We start from the raw sequence: 23,682 nt of genomic DNA, 5'->3' as shown, positions 1-23,682 counted from the left end.
AACCTCAATATTGTCTTTACTTGCCAATATTCATTCTTTTCGCAATCATCTGGCATCCCGGTCTATTATTTGCCAAGATACATTTTTTTTGCAGTCATTTGGCAGCCCTGGCAAAACAGCTGTTCGCTATAAGCATTTTGAAACTTTTCACATTCGCTAAGCGCAAACATAATTTAATTAAACAAACTCATTCGTGAAGTACACGTAAGACAGCAGGCGCAGAATGGCGGACAGCGTAGACTTGGGCAAATGCTTTGAAATTATTAATAATCTGGTAACAGAGGCCGGTCGGGTAAGTTTCTTGCTACGGCTTGATTGGAAAATAATTTAAGGAGTTCTCATTTAGTTGATTGCGCGAAACAATGAGACGCGGCAGGAGTTTGTGTGCAAGTCCGGTGATATTGATTTGGTCACAGAAACCGATCAGGCTGTGGAAAAGCTAATCATGGACGGTATTCGCCAGCATTTTCCGGATCACAAGTCGGCGTCTTCATTTCGACTGTAATTGGCAATGCCTAATATGAAATTCGCATTGCAGGTTCATTGGCGAAGAGGAGAGCAGCTCCGGTGGCGCAGTCAACAAGCTGACCGATGAGCCAACCTGGATTATCGATCCCGTCGACGGCACCATGAACTTTGTGCACGCCTTTCCGCACTCCTGCATTTCCGTGGGCCTCAAGGTGAATAAGGTCACGGAAATTGGCATCATCTACAACCCCATGCTGGAGCAGCGCTTCACGGCACGCCGTGGCCAAGGCGCCTACTACAATGGACGCCGCATCCAGGCCAGTGGACAGCGGGATATAAGCAAGGCGCTCGTGACCAGCGAATTTGGCACCTCGCGCGATGAAGAGAAGATGAAAGTGGTCAATGAGAACTTTGCCAAAATGGCCAAACAAGTGCATGGGTTAGTTGAAAGCTTCTAAATGCTAGCACAACGAGCTGATTGATTCCTCTATCCATTTAGCTTGCGTGCGTTGGGCTCTGCTGCCTTGAACATGGCCATGGTGGCTCTTGGCGCTGCTGATGCCAACTACGAGTTCGGCATCCATGCCTGGGACGTCTGCGCCGGTGACCTGATAGTGCGCGAGGCTGGCGGCGTTGTCATCGATCCAGCTGGCGGGGACTTTGACATCATGTCACGCCGTGTACTGGCCGCAGCCACACCGCAGCTGGCCCAAGATATGGCCAAGGTGCTGACACAATACCAGCCTCTACCAAGAGACGATTAGACCCACGCTGAGGGAATCAATCACTCAATGGGAGAACTAACTAATTATGATATCTGCTCCTGAAGCCTAACCAAAAAGCATTTGATTACTGTTAAAAAAAAAAGTACCTTAAGGCAATTCCATTGTTAATCGAAATAAACCTGTTGATCTACAGATATATACTTAAGTCCAGCTGTCAGTCAATCCATTTTCTATAAAATATATAAGCGACTATTTCAAAGGAGACAGAACTCAACTAGTAAAGGCTAGTCAGTCGTTTCATCTAATCTATATATACATATGAAAGTCTGTATATATAATTGTATTACTAACTGTTTATTCAAAGACGTTTGTTTGTATTCTTTTCAAGTACTTTTTTTCTGTAATTTTATTACATTTGCGGCGCTTGTTTTTGCTGTTTTAATTATTATTTATTTATCATTTTGCTATGACGTACTCTTATCTACTTACTGTTGCCTATTGTTGTGCATACTGTGGCTTCCATTATATATATACATATATATGTATATGAATATAAAATGGAAACAACAGTATGCATAACAATATACATATAGTATATGATTTTGCATATGCTTTAGCTGATAGCAATTTTGTTTTGTATGGCATGAAGACAGACAATTTGTGGCTTATTATAGCTATTGTTAGATCAGATATATCAGATATAGAAGTTTAGTATATTGCGCTGACATATACATAGATATTTATATATGTATATGTCTTGCTTTACAGATCTTGTTAAGCTTGAATCTAATCGCCAAATAGTTTTTAGCAAAGCAATATGGATATATGATATGATCATATCTATATATTTAAATATCTGATTTAACTTTCCTTTGGGTACTTACACTAGCTAGCAAGAGGGAAAGAGACAGGAATAGGAAGTTGACATTTTGTTCTCTTTGAAATTTTGTTGTTGAGTTTATATTTCATATTTTGTTGTTTTTTTATTCTTTATATATTTTACTGGAGTAATTGATGTAATGAATGTAGTTGCTAATCGTAAATATCATTTAAAATTTGACACATTATTCAAAAATGTAATCAAAGCTACGGTAGGTAAAAAATTGCATCTATATATTATACATATATGCATTTATATATGTATATGTATGTATATTTATATCATTTTAGTTATGTATTTTAATTAAATCAAGTATTAATGCTACATTCACAGGGTTATTTCACTGAACTTCTGGGATCTGCAGCTAGAACAATTTAGTTTAGTTAAGAACTTTCGATACATACAGACACAAACACATACATACATATATATATTTATAGATATTCTAGTTCAATAAGCGAAAGGTACACATGGAGCATTAAACTGGTTGCCACGCCCTTAGATCTGTTGCGCAGCTCCCGCTATATTAAGTTATTTCTTTTTTAATTTTTACAAAATCGTTTCTATATAAATTCAACAATTAAAGAAGAGCTTTAAAGTTTTCAAGTCATGTTTTAACATACATATGTAATCGATTTTGAAACGTAATACACAGAGAGGGAAAATTTAGCACCAATCTATTCAAAAAATTCATCAAATCATTTTGATTGTTCCAAGTTATACAAATGAAGCACTTAAGATTAGGCGATATAGTATAAATCTGTTTTGTTAAAATCAATATGAACACGTTTCCAATGATCGATAGTCGATAATCGGTGATCGATAATCGATTATTGCCATCGCTTCTCACACAATCCAAGCTAGAGCTTCATGCAGCTTAACTTAAAGAAATAATAATGAAAGTGTTAAAAATTAATTTAAAATTTATTTACAATAAAAATAAAAACGAGCAAAGAAAATGTTTTGGGTCTTTTTGCTTGAACTACGCTAGATACCACTAGGTTTACATAGTATATATAGATTGTATATATTTGATATATATGTATATATTTATAAGTAGTTGTTTAATCATACAATAAGTATTAATATTAATTAATTAAATAAAAAGATTTAAACAGTACTTTTCGAACTTCAGTCGAGATTTTCTTAAATTTGTTTTTTTTCAGTTTTGTTTTTGCATTTTGAAAAGATGGTGAGTTGGGGGAGTGGAGTTTCAGGATTACCTAGGATAATCGTGCATGATTTAATGAGCTTGATCAATGAAATAAATAAAACTTGATGTTGCGCATGGGATATGTACGGCTAAGAGCTCAAGCAGAAGTAACAAAAGAAACCAAAAGTATCTCAAAGTCTATCATCGCAGCTGTGTGTGGGTGTGAGAGTGTGTGTGTGTATCTGGATCTGTGTGGATGTCTGGCTAAAAATGTTTGCGAACGTCTTTAGCATTGCTCAATATCTAATGCATAACTTTATAGTTGTAGTCGTAGTTGTAGTTGTAGGTGTAGTTAACTATGTATCTTGTATCTGGTAAATTGTATCTTGTATCTGTTAGAATGGTCTATGTTTGTTCTTTCATATTATGAATTCTTGCAGAGTTGCTTGCATCCTCCATTTTGTTCTTCTTCTTTTTCTTCTTCTTCTTCTTTGTCATCGTCGTTTAACGTCTATATTCTATAACCTAAACGTACAGTTCACAGAGCCGTTGCTCCAACTTCTACAGCTCGTCGTCCGCCTTGGGTATGTCGAAAATTTCGGCAAAGAGCGGCGGCAGACGCAGCTTGGTCCAGTTCATTCGCAGCCAGTCTAAGTGTGAGAAGTGCTTGGCGCCCAGCGAGCGCAGCTCCGGTATTTTAGCCTCCAGCGCCGGCATCAGCTGCAGCGCCTGCGTCGACCCGGCCCTCGATCTGAGTATCTGCACACGCAGCGCCTCGGCCACCAGCTCGCGCGCCCTTGCGATTACCTTGGGCTCGCTGAGGCCCGCCCGGTCCGATGCCAGCAGCACCATGGCCGAGAAGAGACCAATCTCTGTGTCGCTCAGCCCATAGGCGTTCAATGTGTTGGCAAAGTTCAGCAGGGCGTTCACAAAGTCCGACTGCGGAGGTGATAAAGATGAATATAGATAAGTACAAATAGGGAGAGAGAGACAGGGAGAGAGCACACTTACATCGTAGAGTATCTCCAGCTGCTGTCGTGTCAGATAGGCGCCGTCGTCCAGCGTCAGCGTCGTATCGTTGATCAAGCGCGCGACATGGGTTAGCCACACCTCGAAGAAGCCCAGCTTGATGAGTATCAGTTGGTCGTCCTGGGTGAAATCACAGAAGCCAGGTACGCGTTTAGCGAACTCCACAATGCGCTGCACGCCGGGCGTTACGCGCGCCGAGAACTGTTGCCACAGCCAAATCTTTTGGAACTCCAGACTCTCGGCCACGGTGGTGACAATCTGCAAGGTAATAATTAATCGTATTTGTTGTCACGAATTAGCAGAGCTCGCATGCTTACGCCGTTCTGGGGCACTGTGACGGGCCGCCGCATCAGTTCACGTGTCAGCTCCTCGGTGTAGGAGCAGTTGAGTCGATGCGCCTGCGAGACGCACATGATCACATCGTAGACAGTCAGCTCGTTGGCTGTGCCGGCGAGGCCGTCGTGATGATCGATCGAGGGATGGCACATGCCCACGCCCACCTGGGTCATGGCCATATCGCTGCTGCTGCCCATGTTAACCAATTGCTGATGATGGCTGCCCACAACTACAGCTGTTGCATTACTGCTGCTGTTGTTGTTGCTGCTGCTGCTGTTGTTGTTATTGTTGTTGTTGTTGGCACTACTATTGCAACCGCCCAGCTCCGATGGCGACGAGGCTATCGAACACATTTGTGGCGTTTGTGGTGTACTTGGTGTGTTTACGCGCACGCTGCTCGCATGCGGCTGCTGCTGTTGCTGCTGTTGCTGCTGTTGTTGTTGTTGTTGATGCTGCTGCTGATGTATTAGATTTGTATGCAAATTATTGGCACTGGTTTCATCCACATTTAGGGGCGCGCCGCTGGCTGCTGAGGCAGTTGCGGCGACTGCTGCTGCTGCTGCACCGTTCAGCTCACGTGAACGCTTCGGTACGCGACCATAACGCACAGCTGCAAGAGAGAGTGAGAGAGAAGGTGTCGGTTACGTTTGCAGTTCAAATGGAATATTAATCAAAGCACCCGCAAAGTATGCAACATAAATGTAATTCGCATACGCGCAAAAGTATGCAACATTAAATTTCAACAGGGAATATGCCATATTATAAAATTGTAGCATACCCTTGAGCGTTCACATTAAAAATAATTCGTTTATTTATAAAACTTTTCCACCCACAAGCATAATTAGCTGATAAACAAATATTAGTGTAATTTGTTATTTGGCGAGCATGGCAACCGAGCTGGTTGTTTTGCGTCAGAAAACATATCAGCCCATTTATTAGTTTCTAAAAGCAATTTAAATTTAAATCTTAGCCAGAAATGTCACACAATAAAATCTGGCACACGCATAAATCTTAGGCAGAGACACACGCACGCACACACACACATCCACTGTAGCAAATGGGCTACGAAATTCTTGTGCCATCTCAACTAGAAAATGTACTACAAATATAATTTGGCAGCCAGCAAAATAAAATGATTGTTGCTGCAAGTGAAATATCTTAATACGAAAATGTTCATTAGCTCAGTATTCAGCACAGCGAACGAAACAAATTGCAAAAAATATTTAAAACTTGAAATTTCTTTTGTGCAACCAGAGATACACAGCATATTTTATTAATTAAAATCGCATTTGCCTTTTGGCAAGCGACGTCGCAGCTGCCACCAGCAGCAACTGGAGCAGCAGCAGCAGCAGCAGCCGCAGCAGCAACTGGCGTTCACTTTATCAGTGGGACATTGACCCACTGTGCTCAATATATATATTTATAAAAAACTGTCGGCAACTGATTTTTGTTGTTGGCTTTGCGCTTTGTCTTGTGGCTGCGTTCGTGGTATTCGCAGCAAAAGCCAGCGGCGTCAGTTTCAGCAACATCAACATCAACATCGACAGCCGCAGACAGTCCACGAGATACTTTTGTATCTTGTAGATAGTCGTCTTTATGTGTGTGCACTTATGACGAAATGGCGTGCGAGTTGTGCAAATTGGTCAGAGCGCCGAGTGGGCCAAAGAGCTGAGCTCAAGCTGAGCTGATAGAAAATTGCGCATACGCCGCGTGCGCCCGGAAAAGTTGTGAACGTGTGGAAAAGCTCGATTGTACGCTCCGAATTGGCCAACACATTGACCCACATCTGTTGCCTGTTTTCGGCTGCTCGACCGGCCTTGTCACAATGCATCAGCCGCTCATCTCGTTAATTGTCACAGCTCGTAAATTAATTATGACATAATAACAACACGCAGCCAGCTGCACATTGTGGAGGCCCACCTTCAACTCTGCTAATTGCCAGTGGCGGGCGCTGCCCTACTCTGCTCTGCCTTGCATGGCTAAGCTCTGTTTATTTTTGATGATTTCTAAGGTGTCTTCAATTAGCAGCTCATTTTGGCCGCTGCACGATTTGTTTGCCCAGCGCCCGCCAATTGTTGCTCTTATTGTTGCCATTGTGCAGATATTTTGTGTATTGCTTTTATTGACTCTATCTCAAGGGTGTGCGAAGCCACTCTGTAGCCGCCAATAAGTGGAACAGCTGAGTATCACAGCACATTTATAATTAATTTGCAAATATACTCGACTAAATGGGCAATTGAACTCGTGCAGAAGATTCGGGTTAAGCTTCAGCAGGTAAACAAATTGAAGAGAAATTAGAAATCAAATCTTTTTGGACGGTAAATGTTAATGTGGACATAAAATAGAATTTTCTGATTATGAAAATTACATTTATATGCTGTAGATACTTCATGAAATTATTTTGCTCGAATAATAAAATTTTAAAAATATTAGTTATAATTTTAAATATTACTTTGGCCTATTCTCAAATAAAATCTCAATTTAAATAAATATATTTAATAAAAAATATATAGTTAAAATATTTAAGGAATACTATTCATTTGTCTGCACTCAATTTTTACTCATTATTAAATATGACAGCATAAAATTAAAAATATGTAACACAATATTGTATACAAATTTTAATAAAAAATATTTAAATGAATATTTCTTTATGTAAATATATAAATTTGAATAAATAAAACCAACCAATTTAAGTATTTCAATATTAAATATTTCGCCTCTTCTATGCCCATTTAGTATATAGCTTAAATTTAAATCGAGTTTACCTAAACAACCTAAATCATAAAATTGTAGCTAAACGTAATGCCGCACTCAAATAGAGCTAAGGTAAATAATTTGTTGTTGTATTTGGCGCAGCGATAATCTACAGAATTGGCCATTGAATCGTGGCCAACGTAGACAGGTTGCTCCACATTTTTACTGTTGTTGTTGTGTTGCCTGCCACCTGCCACCTGCCACCCACTTGGCCAGCCACACTGAGGCCTCTTCAAGCGCCCACTCTCTGGCAGCTCGACAACTGTGCAGGTCAACATCATCCATTATGCACTGAGCGAAAGAGAAAGAGAGAGAGAGAGGGAGAGAGAGAGATGGAGCAGGGAGCGAGGCCAAAGTGGAGTCACATAAATAAGACTAAGCCTAAACTTCTTTTCCTGCTAAAAGCATCTTAAGTGATTTAGAGCAGCCAAATGACCCAACAGAGCGTCAGAGAAAGAGAAGGCTGAGAGAGAGAGAGAGAGAGGGGAGGTAGGCAGGCAGAGGCAGAGGTAGCTGTGTGTAGGCAAAACTTGTTTCACAGCCTCCTCCATTTGGCCATCCATTTGCCTACTCAGGATTTGGGTCATCCAAATGTGGGGCCGCTGTCGCTGCCTCTGCCTCGGCTGCTGCTGCTGTTGACCGGCTGTTCACTCTATGGCTATTAGCATGCGAAGCTCGAGCTGTAACCGAAGCCAACTGCCAGCCAAGCAGCCATCAACTGCTCAACAACAACAACAACAACAACAATAACAACAGCAACGTCGCATTCACATAATCATACTGCATATAGTTGATTTTTCCTCGACTATTTTTTTTGGGTTTATTGTGCGCATGAATGGGCTCCAGCCCCAACATTTCCGGGCCCTCGCCCCACATCAGCCACCGTCGGCTCGCTGCCCGCTGCCCGCTGCCCCACTCTGCGATCCGCCGGCATAATTTGGCCCGCAGTTGTTGCTGACCTCGTTTGAGGTCGTTCATTCACCTGTCGCTGCTGTCGTCGTGCTGCACTTTATGCACTCCACATTTGCAAGCACATCGTGTATGTGTGTGTGTGTGTGAGTTTGCATGGGCGTGTATGTGTGTCTGTTTACCCAGTTACGAAATTGTCCAAAATGCTGCGGCTTGGGTGAAAGTTTGTTATATTTTATTATTGTTGTTGGTGTTGCTTTTGTTGCTGTTGCTGCTGCTGCTGCTCTTCTCTATGCATGTTGCTGCGCACAGCTCACACAGTTGGGGCCCCTAACTGAAATCTGGTTCATTTCTAGATATCAAAAGGTAGTTCAAGACTTTTGAGCTTTGTATTGATAGCTCAATTAAAAATATCTGGCATGAAATGTTTTAATTATTTAAATCAAAATTGTGATGCAATTATATATATTTGGGTATCAGATCTTAATTACAAAAGAAATATTTGCTGATAATCTACACATATAAAGCCTTGTATATATTCCGAATATTTTTATATTAAAATAAACATTTTATGGCCCAAAGCAAGCTCTGTGTTCCATTCCTTTCCTCCTGCTGTATTTGCTGAAAAGTTAGGGTATTTCAAATTGCATTACTTCTAATTCATTTCTCTTTTCTACTGCCCCAAGGTGTGTCTATATATGTATTGTTGTTGTTGTTGCGGCTGTTGTTTCTGGAGCAGCTAAAATTGTTAGCTGCGTGCTAAATTTGCAGCAACAACAGCAGCGACAACAGCAACAATAAGTAGCAATAGTAACAGACAAATAAAAAAATGAAAATGAAAAAAAAACCACAAAGAGCAGCTGCCACGCCCATCACCCCAACGCACAACGCCCACTGGCAAATAAAAATTGTGTCAAGCAATTTGCGTATATTAACGCAATGTTGTTGTCGCTGTTGTTGTTGTTGCTGTTGTTGTTAAAGTTGTTGATGTCAATGTAGTTGCTGCTGCGATTGTTGCTGCGGTTGCTGTTGTTGTTGCTCTTGTTATTGCTATTGTTGTCTCAGCTGTTGCTATTGCCGCTACTGTTGCTGCTGCAGTTGTCTATTCACGCCAGCAATTGCAGTCTCAGTCCCTGCCCACGGGACAGTTCTGGACATTCTGCGGAAAGTCACAGACGAAGCTCTGGCGGTCGAACCATTTGCCCAGCTCACAGAATCCCAGTACTGGGCAGTCCTCCACGCAGGTCCAGAAGAAGCGACAATGCTCGGCGTGCGGCAGAATTTGGCCATGGAAGCTGCACTCCACCTCCTGCTGCAGGCAGCTGGTGGGAGGTGGTGAGGGATGAGGAGGTGCAGGAGTAGGTGCAGGCGTACGGGTAGTAGTCACATTCGGAGCGGCGCACTCGCCGTCCGAGCGTGGACACTTGCCGGGCACACAGGCGAGCTGCTGGACATCGAAGATGAGCGCGGGTGGGCAGAGCTCGTGCTTGATGTTATCGACGCCGCACCTGTAGAAGGCTCTGCAATCAGTGCAATCCGGCACCAGGTCACCCTCCTGATGGCCAGTGCAAAAGCAAAAGCCATCCGAGCTGCAGCCGAGCTCGCCAAGAGCCGGGCCAGCGCCCAGCAGGAGCAGCAGCAGGAGGCACAACTGAAGAACTTGAAAAGGAAATACTCTTTCAGTGGGAACTTAGGTGGGAGTCGAGCACTTTACCTGGTTGCATTTTCAGTACACGAAAGAATCTGAACTGTTAACTGATCGCGCACTGCCTGGGACATTTTATAGGCGTTTGACTATAGCTGAACTCATAGATTAGATAGATAGATAGATGGATATATGATAGGGCTTGTTGACACAGCTCTTGACCTGCTAAGACTCCGACTCAAATGGTTTAAAGTGATTGATAGTGCTTCACGAGTATTTGTATAGAGTGGTTCTTAGAGAGAGAGGGAAGAGAGCTGACTTGGTTTGGGGAAGTTTAACAATCGATAAGTTGGTCAATAGTTCGATGGATATTTATTAGTAATCGAGATCAAAAGTTGATATAGATAAATAACAGAATAACAGAAATCAAAGATTGTATACCATATCAGGTAATACCCATCTCCCCTACTACTCTTCTCTCTTGCATATCTTTATTAAGCCATTCAGTTGCTGTCTATTTATGTTATAGTATCCCATTTAATAAGCCAATATCTGATTAAGCTTTCATCTATTATTGATGGCTTGAAATATTTATTGGCTCTGAGCTCTACTTTCATCAGCTTGAAGCATTGAATACGCTAAAAACTGATTCGCTTTCAGCTGAGCTCGGTTTCAGCTCAGTTACAGCAAATGTGAAGGCGATCTCTTTGCATAAACGTAGTGCGAGTGTCAAAAGGTGAGTCCCACGCACTCTGGCCAAAAAGATAAAGCAAGAAATATGCAAAGATTTGGCAACAAAAGCCAAAACAAATTGCCGTCGGGTCTGAAAGGTAATCGCCTTAGTTGCGTCGCATGGCACGTGCGGGGCAGAGACAGAGGCAGAGGCAGAGACAGAGGTTGCCCAAATCAGGCAATAAATGCAACTGGGCGTGGCAGCAAAAATCAAAGCGGGACGTGAAACGAAACGAAACGAATATGAATAAAAAATCAGCAAGAAATCAAAAACAAAAATCAGTCAAGGCATATGCAAATTTTGAACTGACCTACTCCCATATGAAAAGCAAATGAAACGACGAACCAAAAGAGTTAGACACAGAGCATAGCGAGAGAGTGGGAAAGAGAGAGAGGGAGAGAGCGAGAGAGGGAGAGAGAAGTCGAAAATTGAATATAAATTGAAAAGTTTTATATATATGTATGTAAAGTGCGTACGATGTGTGATGATGATGATGATGATGATGATATCAAAGTTTGATTTTGGGGGCGTTGTACGATCTTTCTTCAGTTGCTCCAAGCACTTGGCCAATCAGTCAGTCACTCAGTCACTCAGTCAATCAGTCAATCAGTCACTCAGTTAGTCAATCAAATTTAAATGCTTAAATAAACGCACAAATTGTCAGCAATTAACGTGTTTTCATTATGTTTTCATGCCTCGCTGCTGGCATGCAAAACCCCAAAAGAATCGAAAAAAAAAGCTAAGCCGCTTAGCTGCCATGGAGAAAGGCTTTCACCCAAAATAGATATGGGTTGAGTGGCGTTTTCTATTGAAAAGCTACAGAGGGACAAATGGACAGACGGACGGACGGACGAATGGATGGATGGATAGATGTCCCCACTTTAATGCCCCATTCACAAGTTGGCGACACATCACATAACTATTGCACGGGTAACCTATGCCTCTCCATATGACTATGTATCTATGTAACTTTCAGCTACACACACACACACACATACACACAGAGAGTGGCACACACATACATATATAATTCACTTAAGCGCGTTCAACGAAGCGGGATGAATGACCTCAATTTGAATAGTTGTCCATCTCCTCTCTGTCTCTGTCCCACTCCTCCCTCTCCGTCTCTCCACATCTTTCGCTGTCTGTTTGCCCTCTCGTTTCGTTGCTGACTTTTTGGGTGCCATTTAAATCAACGCCGCCTACTTTGTACACTGGCTTTTAGCCGCTTTACTCTGTCTCTCTCTCTCTCCTTCCCTCTCTCTCTCGCTCTCCCTTTCTTTGTCTCACTCGTTTCATTTACTTTGTTTTGTGTTGCTTTATTGCATTCTTGTTAAAAATTATTCAAATGCTCTACAATTTTCGGGCCAGTTTTCTCCTAGAATTGAGGTTATAATCATAATCGCCTCCCATCCAAAAGAGGGCGTGGCTCGTCCCACTCGCTGCCTCGCCTCGCTTCCGTCTCATCTTCATTCAAAGTTTTTATCTGTTTGACACAATTTTCTGGGCTGAGCAGCGGCTGCTGTCTGTCTTTTTCCCCTCTCTCTCTCTCTCTCTCTCTCTGTCGCGCTCAGATTTTATTTTTTTGTTTAGTGACACAGTTTAGATTACACACACACACACACATACCCACACGCTCGCTAGCCTAAGCATTAAGCTGTCTCTTTTTTGTATATTTTGACTACCTAATTAGATAAAAAACACAGTTGGCTGACGTTGGAGCGTTTGCCTCCTGCCCCCGCCTCTACCTTTGCCACCGCCTCTGCCTCTGCTTCTGCTGCCAGCTCCCTGGGGAGGTGTTTAAAAGTTGCATTCACTTTGGCTCCAATGCGGAGGCGTGCTGCAATTGCAACTGCAACAGCAGCGGGTGTCAAGTTGTCTCTGTCTCTCTATCTGTGCCCCCGCTACCGCCCCCTGCCTCATTCTGATGGCCTCTTTGCCACATTAGAGACTGTGTGTGCCCCACTTTGGCGCTGCAAACAGGCATGTTCCATAGCTACAAGCATTGGGGGCAGCTTACTGTTGCCATTTGTTACGTTTTGAGCTTGTCTAAGGGACGTTTAGCGAGCTATACCTGGAAATCGGGCAGGAACTACCAAGTGCAGCGAAGTTCTACTTTAAAGTTTGCAAATCGAATCGATTTTGAGTGCTATTGCTCGGCTGTCAGTCTGTCTACATAACTGTCCGTCTTTCTTTCCCTCTTTCCCTCCCCCCCCTAGTTTTATTCCCAGGAATACTCAGAAAACTAATATAATTGATATATATATTATTATCGGTTTCTCAATTATTATCTAATACAGATAAGGCTTAAGCGCTTATCTATACCAAAAATTTCCGAAAAAACCTTGCTCAGTGCAAAGTTCAATAAAAAAGTAAAAATTTAAAATGATTTTTTAGCAACGCCTACACAAAGCCTCATTAAGCGTTTATTGAACTCGGTTTTATATTTAAAGCTCGCATTCAAATTAAATTTGAGCCAAAAACAAAAAACAAAAAACCAAAAACGAAAAACGTCAAATAAATTAGCCATGAATGTTGATTAGATATAAAGATATATCGCTGAAACTGTATTGCAAATAATTAGAAAAGCATTTTGGCTGAGCGGAAGCGCGGCTAACGGGGCGCATGAGTAATGCCGAAAGTTACGCAAATAGCAGAGCCGCCTCACCTTGCCTCACCTCACCTCGTCGCGTCTGCTTATCAAATATTTGAACTAAAATGTGTAGCTAAATTAAAACAAACAACGCGAGTTCTAAGACATCAGACAGTAGCCAAAAAAAAAGAAAAAACAAATAACGAAGCGATGCTCCAATTTGATAAGCGCTGGGCGCATTGGCAATTAGCGAATTAAATGCTGACCAAGAGGTGTGTGTGTGAGAGAGAGGGGAGACTGTTGCTTGTTCTATAAATGTTTCCATGGGCCCACATCCCGCTTTAATGAAAAGGCAAACAATTAAATTAGCCAAGACGAAATGCGAATCAACCAAGAATCAACAAGAATTCGCATCGACAGCGAGAAACTAGAACGCGCCGCATTTGTGAAATGCCAATCGTTCGAGAGTATGACCGAGACGAGACGATATACACATACATATATGCACACATAAATAGACATAGGTATATGTATGTATGCGAGATCAATGCTCGCTGGCAGCTGCTGTCGATCCATGTTGCGATTGGATCGCTGTTAGGGTGCGTTCGGGCTGTGATTGATTGAATTAATAATACAAATTAGCAGCGCCAAGTAGGTAAGATCAATGATCTCGCCGAGGCAGTAGCTGCCCGATCGCTTGCCGGGGCGTGGGTGTAGCTCGCTGACTGCACAGATCACAACAAGAGGAAAAGACGAGTAGCTCCTATGATCGATCAGCGATCTAGCGCAGTTTTTACTGCAGATTCACGAGAACCGTTTACGATCAGCTGTGATTGCTGTGCCCCAAGATTAAATGGCTGAGATCAGTCCAGTTTATCTCAGTAGCGATCAGCCATTAGGCGGAGCATGGCAAGACCAACACGAGTAGCATTCGCAACTGATCGTTTAATGGCGATCAAGCGCAGTTTTTATTACAAATGCACGCAAGCGTTTTATGATCCGTTTAGTTTTGGGATCAGTATAGTTATCCCAGTACTGGCTAGGAATAGTTAACAGAGCAGACTAGTTAGCGCATACCTCTGGCTTTTTATTGCTTGAGCTGTCTTCTTCTTTAGTTTTCAGATCATCAAACTAATTTGTTGAATATCATGAAATGCCCAAGGCAAGACTTAGCCTAGATCGTTGAATAAGAAGCTGAGTTCATTATAGAAAGTTAATATTAATGATTGTCTCTGTAACTCCCCTGATCTGCCATTCCTAATCATTGTGTCACCATAAAATGATCACTAAATTGTCTGAGTAATACATCAAATTCTGATTAATGCCTTCGGCTAAGTTAATATTTATGAACCAGCAGCGCAAGCAGCTAGAGATCTTTATGATTTATGATTGCGTATGCTTCTCTCCCTTTCTCTCTATCTCTCTCTCATTCTATTTACTTCTCTGTCTGTCACCATAATAAGATCACAACATGATCAGGTCGTGTAGTTAATGGAAGAGTCAACGAGAGTCGTTGGCTTCATTATGAGCACGCACGATCAATGACCGACAATGGAAGAATTGCAGCAACAGCAGCAGCAGCAGCAGCAGCAGCAGCGGCGGCAACTGAGTGATTTCTTCCTCTGCAAGGAGACCCCCAAAGACAAGCGCAGCGCCTCTGGGGCACTGGCCAATGGCTAACGATGCCAGCAGGGAGCACGCCCAGACGGAGCGTTGAACTATAAACGTCGTCGTTGATCGTCGTCTCGTCGTCAGTGATCTTTGTTGTTGTTGTTGTTGCTGTTCGCATTTCATTCTTGACTTTTTTTTCTGCTGGGCGCTTTCGCTGTTTGGCAACGTCATCGTGGGGCAAACAAACATTATGAACCAGCTCATAATGAGCGACTCGTTTTGCAATCTCATAATCAGCTACCGGCTCCAGCCCAAAGCTACGCAAACAAAAACAAAAACTCTTGCTGTTGTTGTTGTTGCTGAGCACAGTGCAACGATCGCCAGTTTTTGGGCATGCCCTCTCCCTTTTGCATCTCCCTCACACCCTTTGCCCAAGCTCGCCCTGTGTCTGCCTCTGTCTCTGTCGCTCGCCCTGCCTGATCAGCTGTGCGTGTGCACCGATCCCTTCTCACATCTCGTTCTGTTCTCGTTTCTTCTTTTGCATATATTTACAGCGCGCTGCTATCAAAATGCAGCGCTGCCAGCGTCGTCGCACTGGTGCTTCACCCTTTGCAGGCGTCGCGTCGCGTCGTCATCGCTATAAAGTGTCAATGCACTTGTTCTTGTTTCAGTCGTGTGCGTGTGTGTGTGTGTGTGCTTGTGCGTGTGCTTTGCTGCGTCTTCACGTGCGTCGCCATTGCCTCCTGCTGTTTTGACTGCACCCGCCTTTGCCTCACTCTCACTGCCTCTCGCTCACACTCTCGTCGTTCAATCCTTTTTGCTTTCCGCTTTCAAAGCACTGGCTCTGGCTCTGGCTCTGGCTCAGCAAGCGTCGACGTCGTCGTCGTCTGCTGCGTCGAGTGCTTTGCCGTTTTTGTTGCCCCCCTCTCTCTTCGGCTCATTCGCTCGTTCGTTCGGTCGTTGGTCGCTTGCTCTCTGCCTTTGCACTTTGGTGCATCCTTGTCTGGCGTTTGAACTTTTTTTGTTCGTTTTGTTGCTTTTGCTGCTGTTGCTGCTGCTGTTGTTTCTGTTGTTGCTGTTGCTGCTGTGTGTGCAATCTTTGTTCTGCAGACGTCTGGCCTCTGCTCGGCTCCTCGCCTCCTCGCCTCTTCCTCCTTTCCCTTTTCCTGTGTGTGTATTGGCATTTGACTCCATTTAAAGTTTGTTTCGCTTTATTTTGCAAATAAAATTAACTCTACTGGCGGCAGCAAAGTGCAAGTGAAAATTGCAGATGCAGATGCAGTCGCAGCCGCAGACGTAGCCGTAGCCGCAGCTCTACAAAGCTGTAGTTGCCAAGTGCTTCGGTCCCCCTCCCCCTACCCACACTCGCTCAGCTTCCTTTGTTAACCCACCTTCTGTGCCCCCTCACGTCTGGCGTTTGCTAATGAGCTGAGGCGTGGCATAAGCGCAGTTACGCATAAATGCAAAATGGGCACACATTAGCTTAAGGGCTCGCCTCTTCGCACTGCCGGCAGAAGCAGGACTTTAAAAATGTACATACATATATAGTTGAGGTAAAGATGTGATGTATGAAGTTAAGAGTAGAGGATACTTTGTTTATGTATGGTACATTATGTATGGGTAGCAGAAGTCGTCGAAACACTAAAATACATGATGATGAGAATCGCAGAGAGAGGTGAGGTGCATGAGAAATAGAGTCTGTCGTTGGGACTAAGCAACAGAGCAACAGAGAGAGAGAGAGAAAGGATTAATGAAGTGGGAGATTTGCATAGACTATTCTAATCACTTATTGAAGTAAAAGAAATGAGTTCAATAAAAACTTAGTGATAAGGCGCCTCTGACTTGAGGATATTTCTCATATACCTGCCCTGAAGTTCGCTCAACTCCATTACAGAGTCTCGACTCACATCCATTTCTTTGCACATTACAATGGCTTTTGTTGTCTCTCAGTTTTTACGTTGCCAACGCCGCTCGGTTTATATTTGTGTTAAATTTTCTCAAGTTGAAAAGCACGCAAGCAACTTTCCGCTAGCTAACAGACAGCATTTAACCCACTTTAAACTCGTCTTCTGCATTTTTGGGCACAGTCATTAGCCAAGCAGCAGCAGCAGCAGCCTCAGCCCCAACAACACCAACACCTATATTCAGTTTTATCGCATGTCTCATCAACAACAGCAGCAACAGCAACAGCAACGGCCATCAACAGCATTTAACAGGCCCATCAACGGGCCGTCGTTGGCCTCAGCTACCTGTCCACTTAAACTTCGCTTATGGCCCCAACGGCCCGCCCCACCCGTGCCACTTACTAATTCACTCCAATCGCCGCCTGTGTCACATTTTAATACATTTTGCAATAAAATGTGCATTAAAACAAAAGAGCGAAGAGCGCCTCAAGTCAAGGCAACATCCATACATTGTTTTACCTCTCTTTTTTGGCAGTTGCATTTACTTTGAGGGCTCTACCTCAGGCTTGACCTTACTGTCCCTTGCTGCAGTCGACTCTCCCCTGCGCTGCGCTGCTCTGCTCTGCTCTGTTCTGTTCTGTTTGGCACTTTGAATGGGTTTGTCGGCGCTCGTCTATGACAGCCACAACACAAAGCTTTCACACACACACACACACACACGCACATGGACATTCCTAGCTCTTGCACTTCTTAAGCACACACATTTTGAGCTGCACTCATGAGCTCAGTTACTTAATCATCGTCATTATCAGCTCGATGGTAATTATCATTCGAGCTGCGGTTGCTGTGGTTATGCTCGCCTGCACCTTGCCACACATTCTAGAGGGTTGGAGGTGTCTCTCTCCCTCCCTCTCTCTCCCACTCTAGCTCACTCCCTCTCCCATACTTCACTGGCATTTGGATTCTATTCAATTTGGAGGTCATTCTTGGCTAACTGCATCTGTATCTGTATCTGTAGCTCTAGCTGTTTTCTTTGTATCTGCAGCCGAGCATGACAACAAGAAGAAGAAACAAAGCATCGTGAAGCCAAAACTGAAACAGTTTGCGGTATATTCTTGGCCCAAAAATGTCAATTATAATGAGTGGCTGGTGCGGGCCACGACTCTAATACGCTTCACAAATTCTTAAGAATGTTTTTTAATTTTTTTTTGTATACATAAATATATATTGTTTATTATGGACTACTAATGAGCAAGAAAATATAAACCTAAAAGCTTTTTGTGATTCAGCTATTGTTATAGAAGCTGTTAGAACATTAAATTATTGGCTAAATATGTCATAGCAGAATGTTAAATGGAGAATGATATTTCTGGGGGACTTTACATAGAGTGTCATTTAGGTTAGCTTTATGTTAACTGGATAATGTTATGTGGAGAGTATATAGAATATATACAGAGGATACATATGTATGTATGTATGTATATGCTGTTAAATGTTATTAGCTTTAACATAATGTTATTAAAGGTATATTGTGTGACTTATGATAATCAAAAACTCTTACTGATATATGTATATCTATAGATAACTAGTGAGTGCATCTCAAATACAGATGGATGTTACAACTATGTAAAGCTAACATACTAATGATCTACTAAGAACTGTTTAAATGCCCAACAGAATGTTAAATGAATGCTAAGATATGCTAGTTGAAATATGTTGCATTAGCTTGAAAGTATTTCTTTGTTTTTGGTCGTTAAATGATGTTTGCCAATTAATTGCCACACCCTTTGCCAACACTGACACATAATCAATACAATTATGAGACACACACACACACACACACACACACACAAACACGCACACACAAACACGCACACACGCCAGACTGTTGACACATCAAATCTAAATTGTCCAGCCCATATAAGTTCATTAATGTCACGAAATGAAACACAACTTCAACGGTTTTTGTTTTTGTCGAACTTTTTTTGTTTTTTTTTTGCCATGTGAACCGCAAGAAAACTGGGCAGCAAAGCAAAGACAGCGAAAAGTGGCGATTAAAGCGAACGCGAAGACCAAATTGTGAGCCAACAAAAATAAAACTAAAACTAAAACAATAATGAAAATAATAATAACAATAACAATAATAATGAATAAATAACACACAGAAAGTAGCTGTAGAATGGCCACTCGCGCGAATGTGTGTGTGTGTGTGTGTGTGTGTAGTAAACATCAACAAATATGTGGGTCAATTTTGTAATAAAGTATGTGTGTGTGTATGTGTGTGTGAGGTAGAAGAAGCAGACGGCACAGCAACAGAGCGGAGCCAGTCGAGCAGCCATAGAACTGCGGCACGCAGGGGCATTTCATCCCCAATCGAAGAACAGCTGATTGACAAGCTGCAATCATTGCTTGGAGCAACGATCCCATACCCATAATCTCCTCTCTCTCTCTCTCTCTTGTTAGGCAATTATGCTGGGACTGGGTAATTGGCCCGCTTAACTGTTAATGGGCCAACTTGAGCTGAGTTTAACGGTAAGTTTTTAAGACAGTCTTTAGATGGGAGCAGATAGACTGTAGACTGTCGAGTGGAGACTGTGGAGACTGGAGCAATGACTGTTTTGGTCACTGAGCTTGTGGCTTGGAGCTAGAAGTATCTCATGGATACACATTAACTACAGCTCGACTTTGTGCTAGATTTTGTATCTATATTCCATGTTTCTTCTCATTTTTCGCTTTGCTAGTCTTTAGCGCTCAGGCAGATGATTTCATGCCTTTTGTGAGATTTAATTGTTATTCATTTGGCTGTGCCGCGCGCGCGACCGTCGTTCGCCTTTGTTTGTTGCTATTGTTGCTATTGTTGCTGCTGTTGTTGCTTTAGTTTCGTTTTGGCTTTGGCCAAACCTTGAACCGCACCGCATTCAGTTTATTGGCCGCGTTTTTACAACGAATACCGTTGCGAGCTAAACGTTTGGCTCGACTGGCTGCCAGTCTGCTCTATGATGATTACGCGATGATCATCATGACGACAATGATGTTGATTATTTATGAGCAGCTTTAGCTGAGTTGCTTTCTGGCATATTCGCTAATACACACAGTCAGCCAGCCACTCAATCAATCCGGGCAAGGCGGGGCAGGGCAGCACAGGTGAGGCGTTTGACTTTGTCGATAAAGCCAAAAAACCAATAGATAAAGAATCAGTTGCATATCGTATTATATAGAAACATCGGCAGATATCGTTAATCAACTGCACAGATAGTCCAAAGTAATGCGAATCAAAGATACTTTTGTATCTGGGCGTGAAAAGTCTGGATTAAGTACTGCAGGTAATGCAGTTACTGCACATGAAGATATTTGGACTAAAATAAAAAGATGTGTATGACAATATATGTAAAATAGTACGGCTATAGATGCAGACAAACATGCCTAAAGATATAAAGATACATTTATAATGCATAGTACATACAAATGTAATAGAGGCACTGATAGTGGCTATAAAGATACAACAATATTTGTATATACATAAAAATATACATACATTCATATATGTATATATTTGTAAGCAGTGGTAATAAAGATACATCTACAGCTACTAAAAGATAGATACTTAGTTGCAGCTTTATATATAGATAGATGTAGATGTCTAATGCTGTAGGCACAGTTACACATGAAGCTACGACGATACAGAGATAAAGATACATATAAAGATACACCGATACATCTTCACATTTCGTGCTATTAATAGACTCACATGAAGATATAGATACTAATATAATATATACTTTTATCAATGCTCCGTTTTATATCTGCAACTGCGACTACAGTTGTACCTAGACACACACACACGCACACACTCACGTAAAGATACATTCATTTTCGTCAGATTTGCTAGAGGCACGTGTCGTTGGATATCCTTGGGTCACATTCCAAGCTCCACCGCGCCCTAACTGCGCCTGCCCCTTTTTTGGCCGCTTTTTTGTTGTTGCATATAATTTATTTATTTATTTATTTATTTATGTTTGCAATTTGCTTTGGCTCGCATTTTGTTGTTGCTGCTTTTTTCTGCTGTTTGTTGTGTTGACTCGGCCGTACAAGGACGAATTTCGATGTTAATGAACTGAGCAAACAAACTTTTTGACGGCAAGTGCGGCATTGCGTGTGTGTGTGTGTGCGAAAGAGAGATAGAGAGAGGGAGAGGTGTGTGTGTGTGTGTATTTGCAATTTTTGTTGCCAATTTGTCAACTATTTAATGTGAATATTCGCTGGTTAAACGATCTACATGTGTAGAACATAATGGAGGCTAATTTATGCATAGCTCTTTGGCTAGATACCCTGGAAAACTAGCAGCAACTGGTGGAGTATATTGCTTGGAGTATTAAGAAAGCTACAAGTGATAGATGCAGCAGAGTGGGAAGTATTTATATTAATACGACAATAGGCTCATTTAAACCATATAAATATAATAAATAATTTACCAATTTCAACAAATTCCACACTTGAGTACTTCTCTTCATCTCTGCCTGTCTCTGTCTCTTCCCCTCTCTCGCTAATTCTACTTTGATTCCCAGTTTTACTACATTTCTAAATTCTACAGAGTATCTAGCAGTCGTGTTTGCCTTCTCATCTATTCATAATTTGATTTGTTGCACAGGGATTACGAAACGTGGCTGCAGCAGCAGCAGCAACAGCTGCAACTAGTCGCCTGGCTATCCTTCTATGATTGCAACTGATTGTCTTGGCTGTCGCTGCTGCCGCTGCTGTTGCACCTGTTGGCCAGTTAGTTAGCAATTTTCATAGCTTGGACATTTGAAGAAGGCAACAGGCAACAGGCAGCAGGCAGCGAGCAGCGGGCAGCGAGCAGGAGACTGGCAATTTTTATGTTTCCGGCTCTGATTAGTGCTGAAGATGCGCCCTAAACCGGAATGCAAATGCCAAGCGGCTCTAACTGGGCACAAATCAATTGGCAAACCAGCAGCAGCAGCAGCAGCAGCAAAATCAAAGCAGCAGCAGCAGCAGCATCATCAATAATTGCAACCAGTTTTGCAATAGTCGCGGAGTGTTGAACTAAACCAGTTTTTTATTTACGCTTTTTTTTTGTATTTTCAATATTTCTTTTACCTTTTTTTTGGTACGGAAAATGTAGGAAGTAAAATGCAGCAGCAGCAGCAACAGCAACAACAATAACAAAGCAACAGACAGGAAGTTGCAGGCCTTTTTGTTGTTGCTGCTGTAAGTGAATGAACCTGCGCGAGTGTGTGTGTGAGTGTGAGAGAGTGAAGGAGTTGTAGCTCTGTGTGTGTGTTTGTTGACTTTTTGATGATTGTATTAATATTAAGCATACGCTCTGGAAGACTGAATTATTTATTATGAGAGTGAGAAGCAGCGCAGCGAGAGTGGAGAGAGCGAGAAAGAGAGAGAGAGAGGGAGTGCGTGGAGTGGAGAGTGCAGAAAGGAAATGCGAAAGAAGAATTCAATTTACCATTCAATTGGGAGCAGCTCCTGCCGCAAGCTTCATGCGGCTGTTATCCAAAAATAGGCGCTGCCAATTCGCCACAATTTCGTTGTTGTTGTTGTTGTTTTTGAAGCTGCGTTCGTTGGCTTTTTTTGTTAATTTTTTGTATTGTTTGTTGGTGTTGTTGTTGTTGTTGTTGTCTCGTGTGTTGATTTCAGAAACTTCACTTAAAGGCAACAGTTCGAGCCGCTCAGCTGCTTTAATTTCACTCTGCTCTGCTTTTGGATTTTGATTTTTTTTCGTTTTACTTTTTTTTTGTATTTTCTCTTATATGTATATATTTTCCTTTTTACCTCTTGTGACGTTTCTTTTTTCACTGTCACTTCGCAGCTGGAATTGGGGAACTCTGGCTGCCTCTTCCTCCACGCACGCACACACACACTCAGAGAGAGAGGGGGAGAGAGTGAGGGCGAGTGCTGCTGCAGCAGCGGCAACAGCGGCGGGTGGCCGCAACTTCAACTTGATTTTGAAATTCAAATCACAATGCCCGCGAGCAATTTATGCAACACACTGTGGCCAGGCTCTGGGACGACGCATCAATTGCTGCAAGTGTGTGCGTGAATTCGTGCGTGTGTTTGTGTATTGAACGCCTTAACGCACTTTAGAAGTTATAATTTTTGCTACTGCTACTGCTGCTGCTGCTTCTTCTGCTACTTCTTCTTCTTGTTATTTTTTGATAAATACACAAAACGAACGCGAATTCGAGCTGCGAGCAGCGTTTGTTGTGTTCGCTTTTCGGGGAGCGTTCGCGTGCCGCGCGCTTGAAGCAACGAGAGACAACTGTAAACGAGCTAACGAACGACAGCGAAGCGACGCGAACGAAAAGCGGCCGCTGCTGCGCGGCGAACGTCGACGCAAAGCTTTTACACAAGCAGAAGCAGCAGCAGCAGCAGCCGCAGCGAGCGTCGCAGCAGCAGCAGCAGCTTCAAGAATATGAGAAGCAAAACAAAGAAGTGCAAACAGCAGCATGGGAGCGAGAGAGCGTCTGGCAGGCAGTCAAAGCTGCCGTGCATGGCACCTATTGAGAGAGCGAGCGAGAGAGAGAGCGAGAGCGACTCGGAGAGCGAGCTTTTTAGCTTGCAGAACTTTCGAATGCAGCAGGAAGCACTGCAGTTGGCCGCGACGTCGATGTCGATGTCGACGCCGCCGTCGACTTCGACAGCGACTGCAAACCAATTGAAATTGAGTAACGAGATTTGTGTGTGTTGCATCCGTGAGATTGCAACAAAAAGCTGCACAACCGGTGTTAGATGCATTTGCATTTACATTTTGAAGCTGCGACTGCCTGTGACTGCGACTGCGACTGCTGCACATTTGGCAACGTGGCCAGCGGCACGTTTTACAATTCGCAATACCAGCAGAAGGCAAAAAAGGTACAAACAAAAACTGAACATGGCGACCGCTTGGCAGTTACATAAGCCTTGATTTAG

At 42.8% G+C, this 23,682-nt stretch overlaps 3 protein-coding genes across 4 annotated transcripts in view; 1 reads left to right on the top strand and 2 right to left on the bottom strand.

Moving 5' to 3' along the window:
• The first annotated feature begins 6 nt into the window (after window positions 1-6).
• Window positions 7-1,398, top strand: LOC115563459 (inositol monophosphatase 1). Its single transcript, XM_030386436.2, has 4 exons — window positions 7-292; window positions 347-480; window positions 539-907; window positions 968-1,398. Exons 1-4 carry the CDS (start codon window positions 224-226, stop codon window positions 1,230-1,232), a joined length of 837 nt encoding a protein of 278 aa, XP_030242296.2. The 5' UTR covers window positions 7-223; the 3' UTR covers window positions 1,233-1,398.
• Window positions 136-23,682, bottom strand: part of Eip78C (Ecdysone-induced protein 78C) — a 38,763-nt gene continuing 15,216 nt past the window's right edge. The window contains exons 1-4 of one of the 2 annotated variants that reach the window (XM_089259807.1): window positions 22,546-22,750; window positions 4,573-5,201; window positions 4,238-4,513; window positions 136-4,165 (exon numbers count right to left, since the gene is read on the bottom strand). In XM_089259807.1, coding sequence (XP_089115933.1) covers window positions 3,788-4,165; window positions 4,238-4,513; window positions 4,573-4,944 — 1,026 coding nt within the window. In that variant the 5' untranslated portion in view covers window positions 4,945-5,201; window positions 22,546-22,750 and the 3' untranslated portion in view covers window positions 136-3,787. Of the gene's footprint in view, window positions 4,166-4,237; window positions 4,514-4,572; window positions 5,202-22,545; window positions 22,751-23,682 lie in introns of those variants that run through there. The other variant, XM_089259806.1, reaches the window with a different exon arrangement.
• Window positions 8,661-10,205, bottom strand: LOC108658611 (chitin-binding domain protein cbd-1). The gene is made up of 2 exons (XM_030386437.2): window positions 9,972-10,205; window positions 8,661-9,916 (listed from the first exon to the last, which is right to left on the bottom strand). The coding sequence occupies exons 1-2, from the start codon at window positions 9,979-9,981 to the stop codon at window positions 9,384-9,386; spliced, it is 543 nt and encodes a 180-aa protein (XP_030242297.2). The 5' UTR covers window positions 9,982-10,205; the 3' UTR covers window positions 8,661-9,383.

The sequence above is a fragment of the Drosophila navojoa genome, chromosome 4 (genome assembly GCF_054131105.1).
Source record: "Drosophila navojoa isolate 15081-1374.11 chromosome 4, UAZ_NAV_1.0, whole genome shotgun sequence".
Lineage (NCBI taxonomy): Eukaryota > Metazoa > Arthropoda > Insecta > Diptera > Drosophilidae > Drosophila > Drosophila navojoa.
This window is presented reverse-complemented; position numbering and strand designations above follow the sequence as displayed.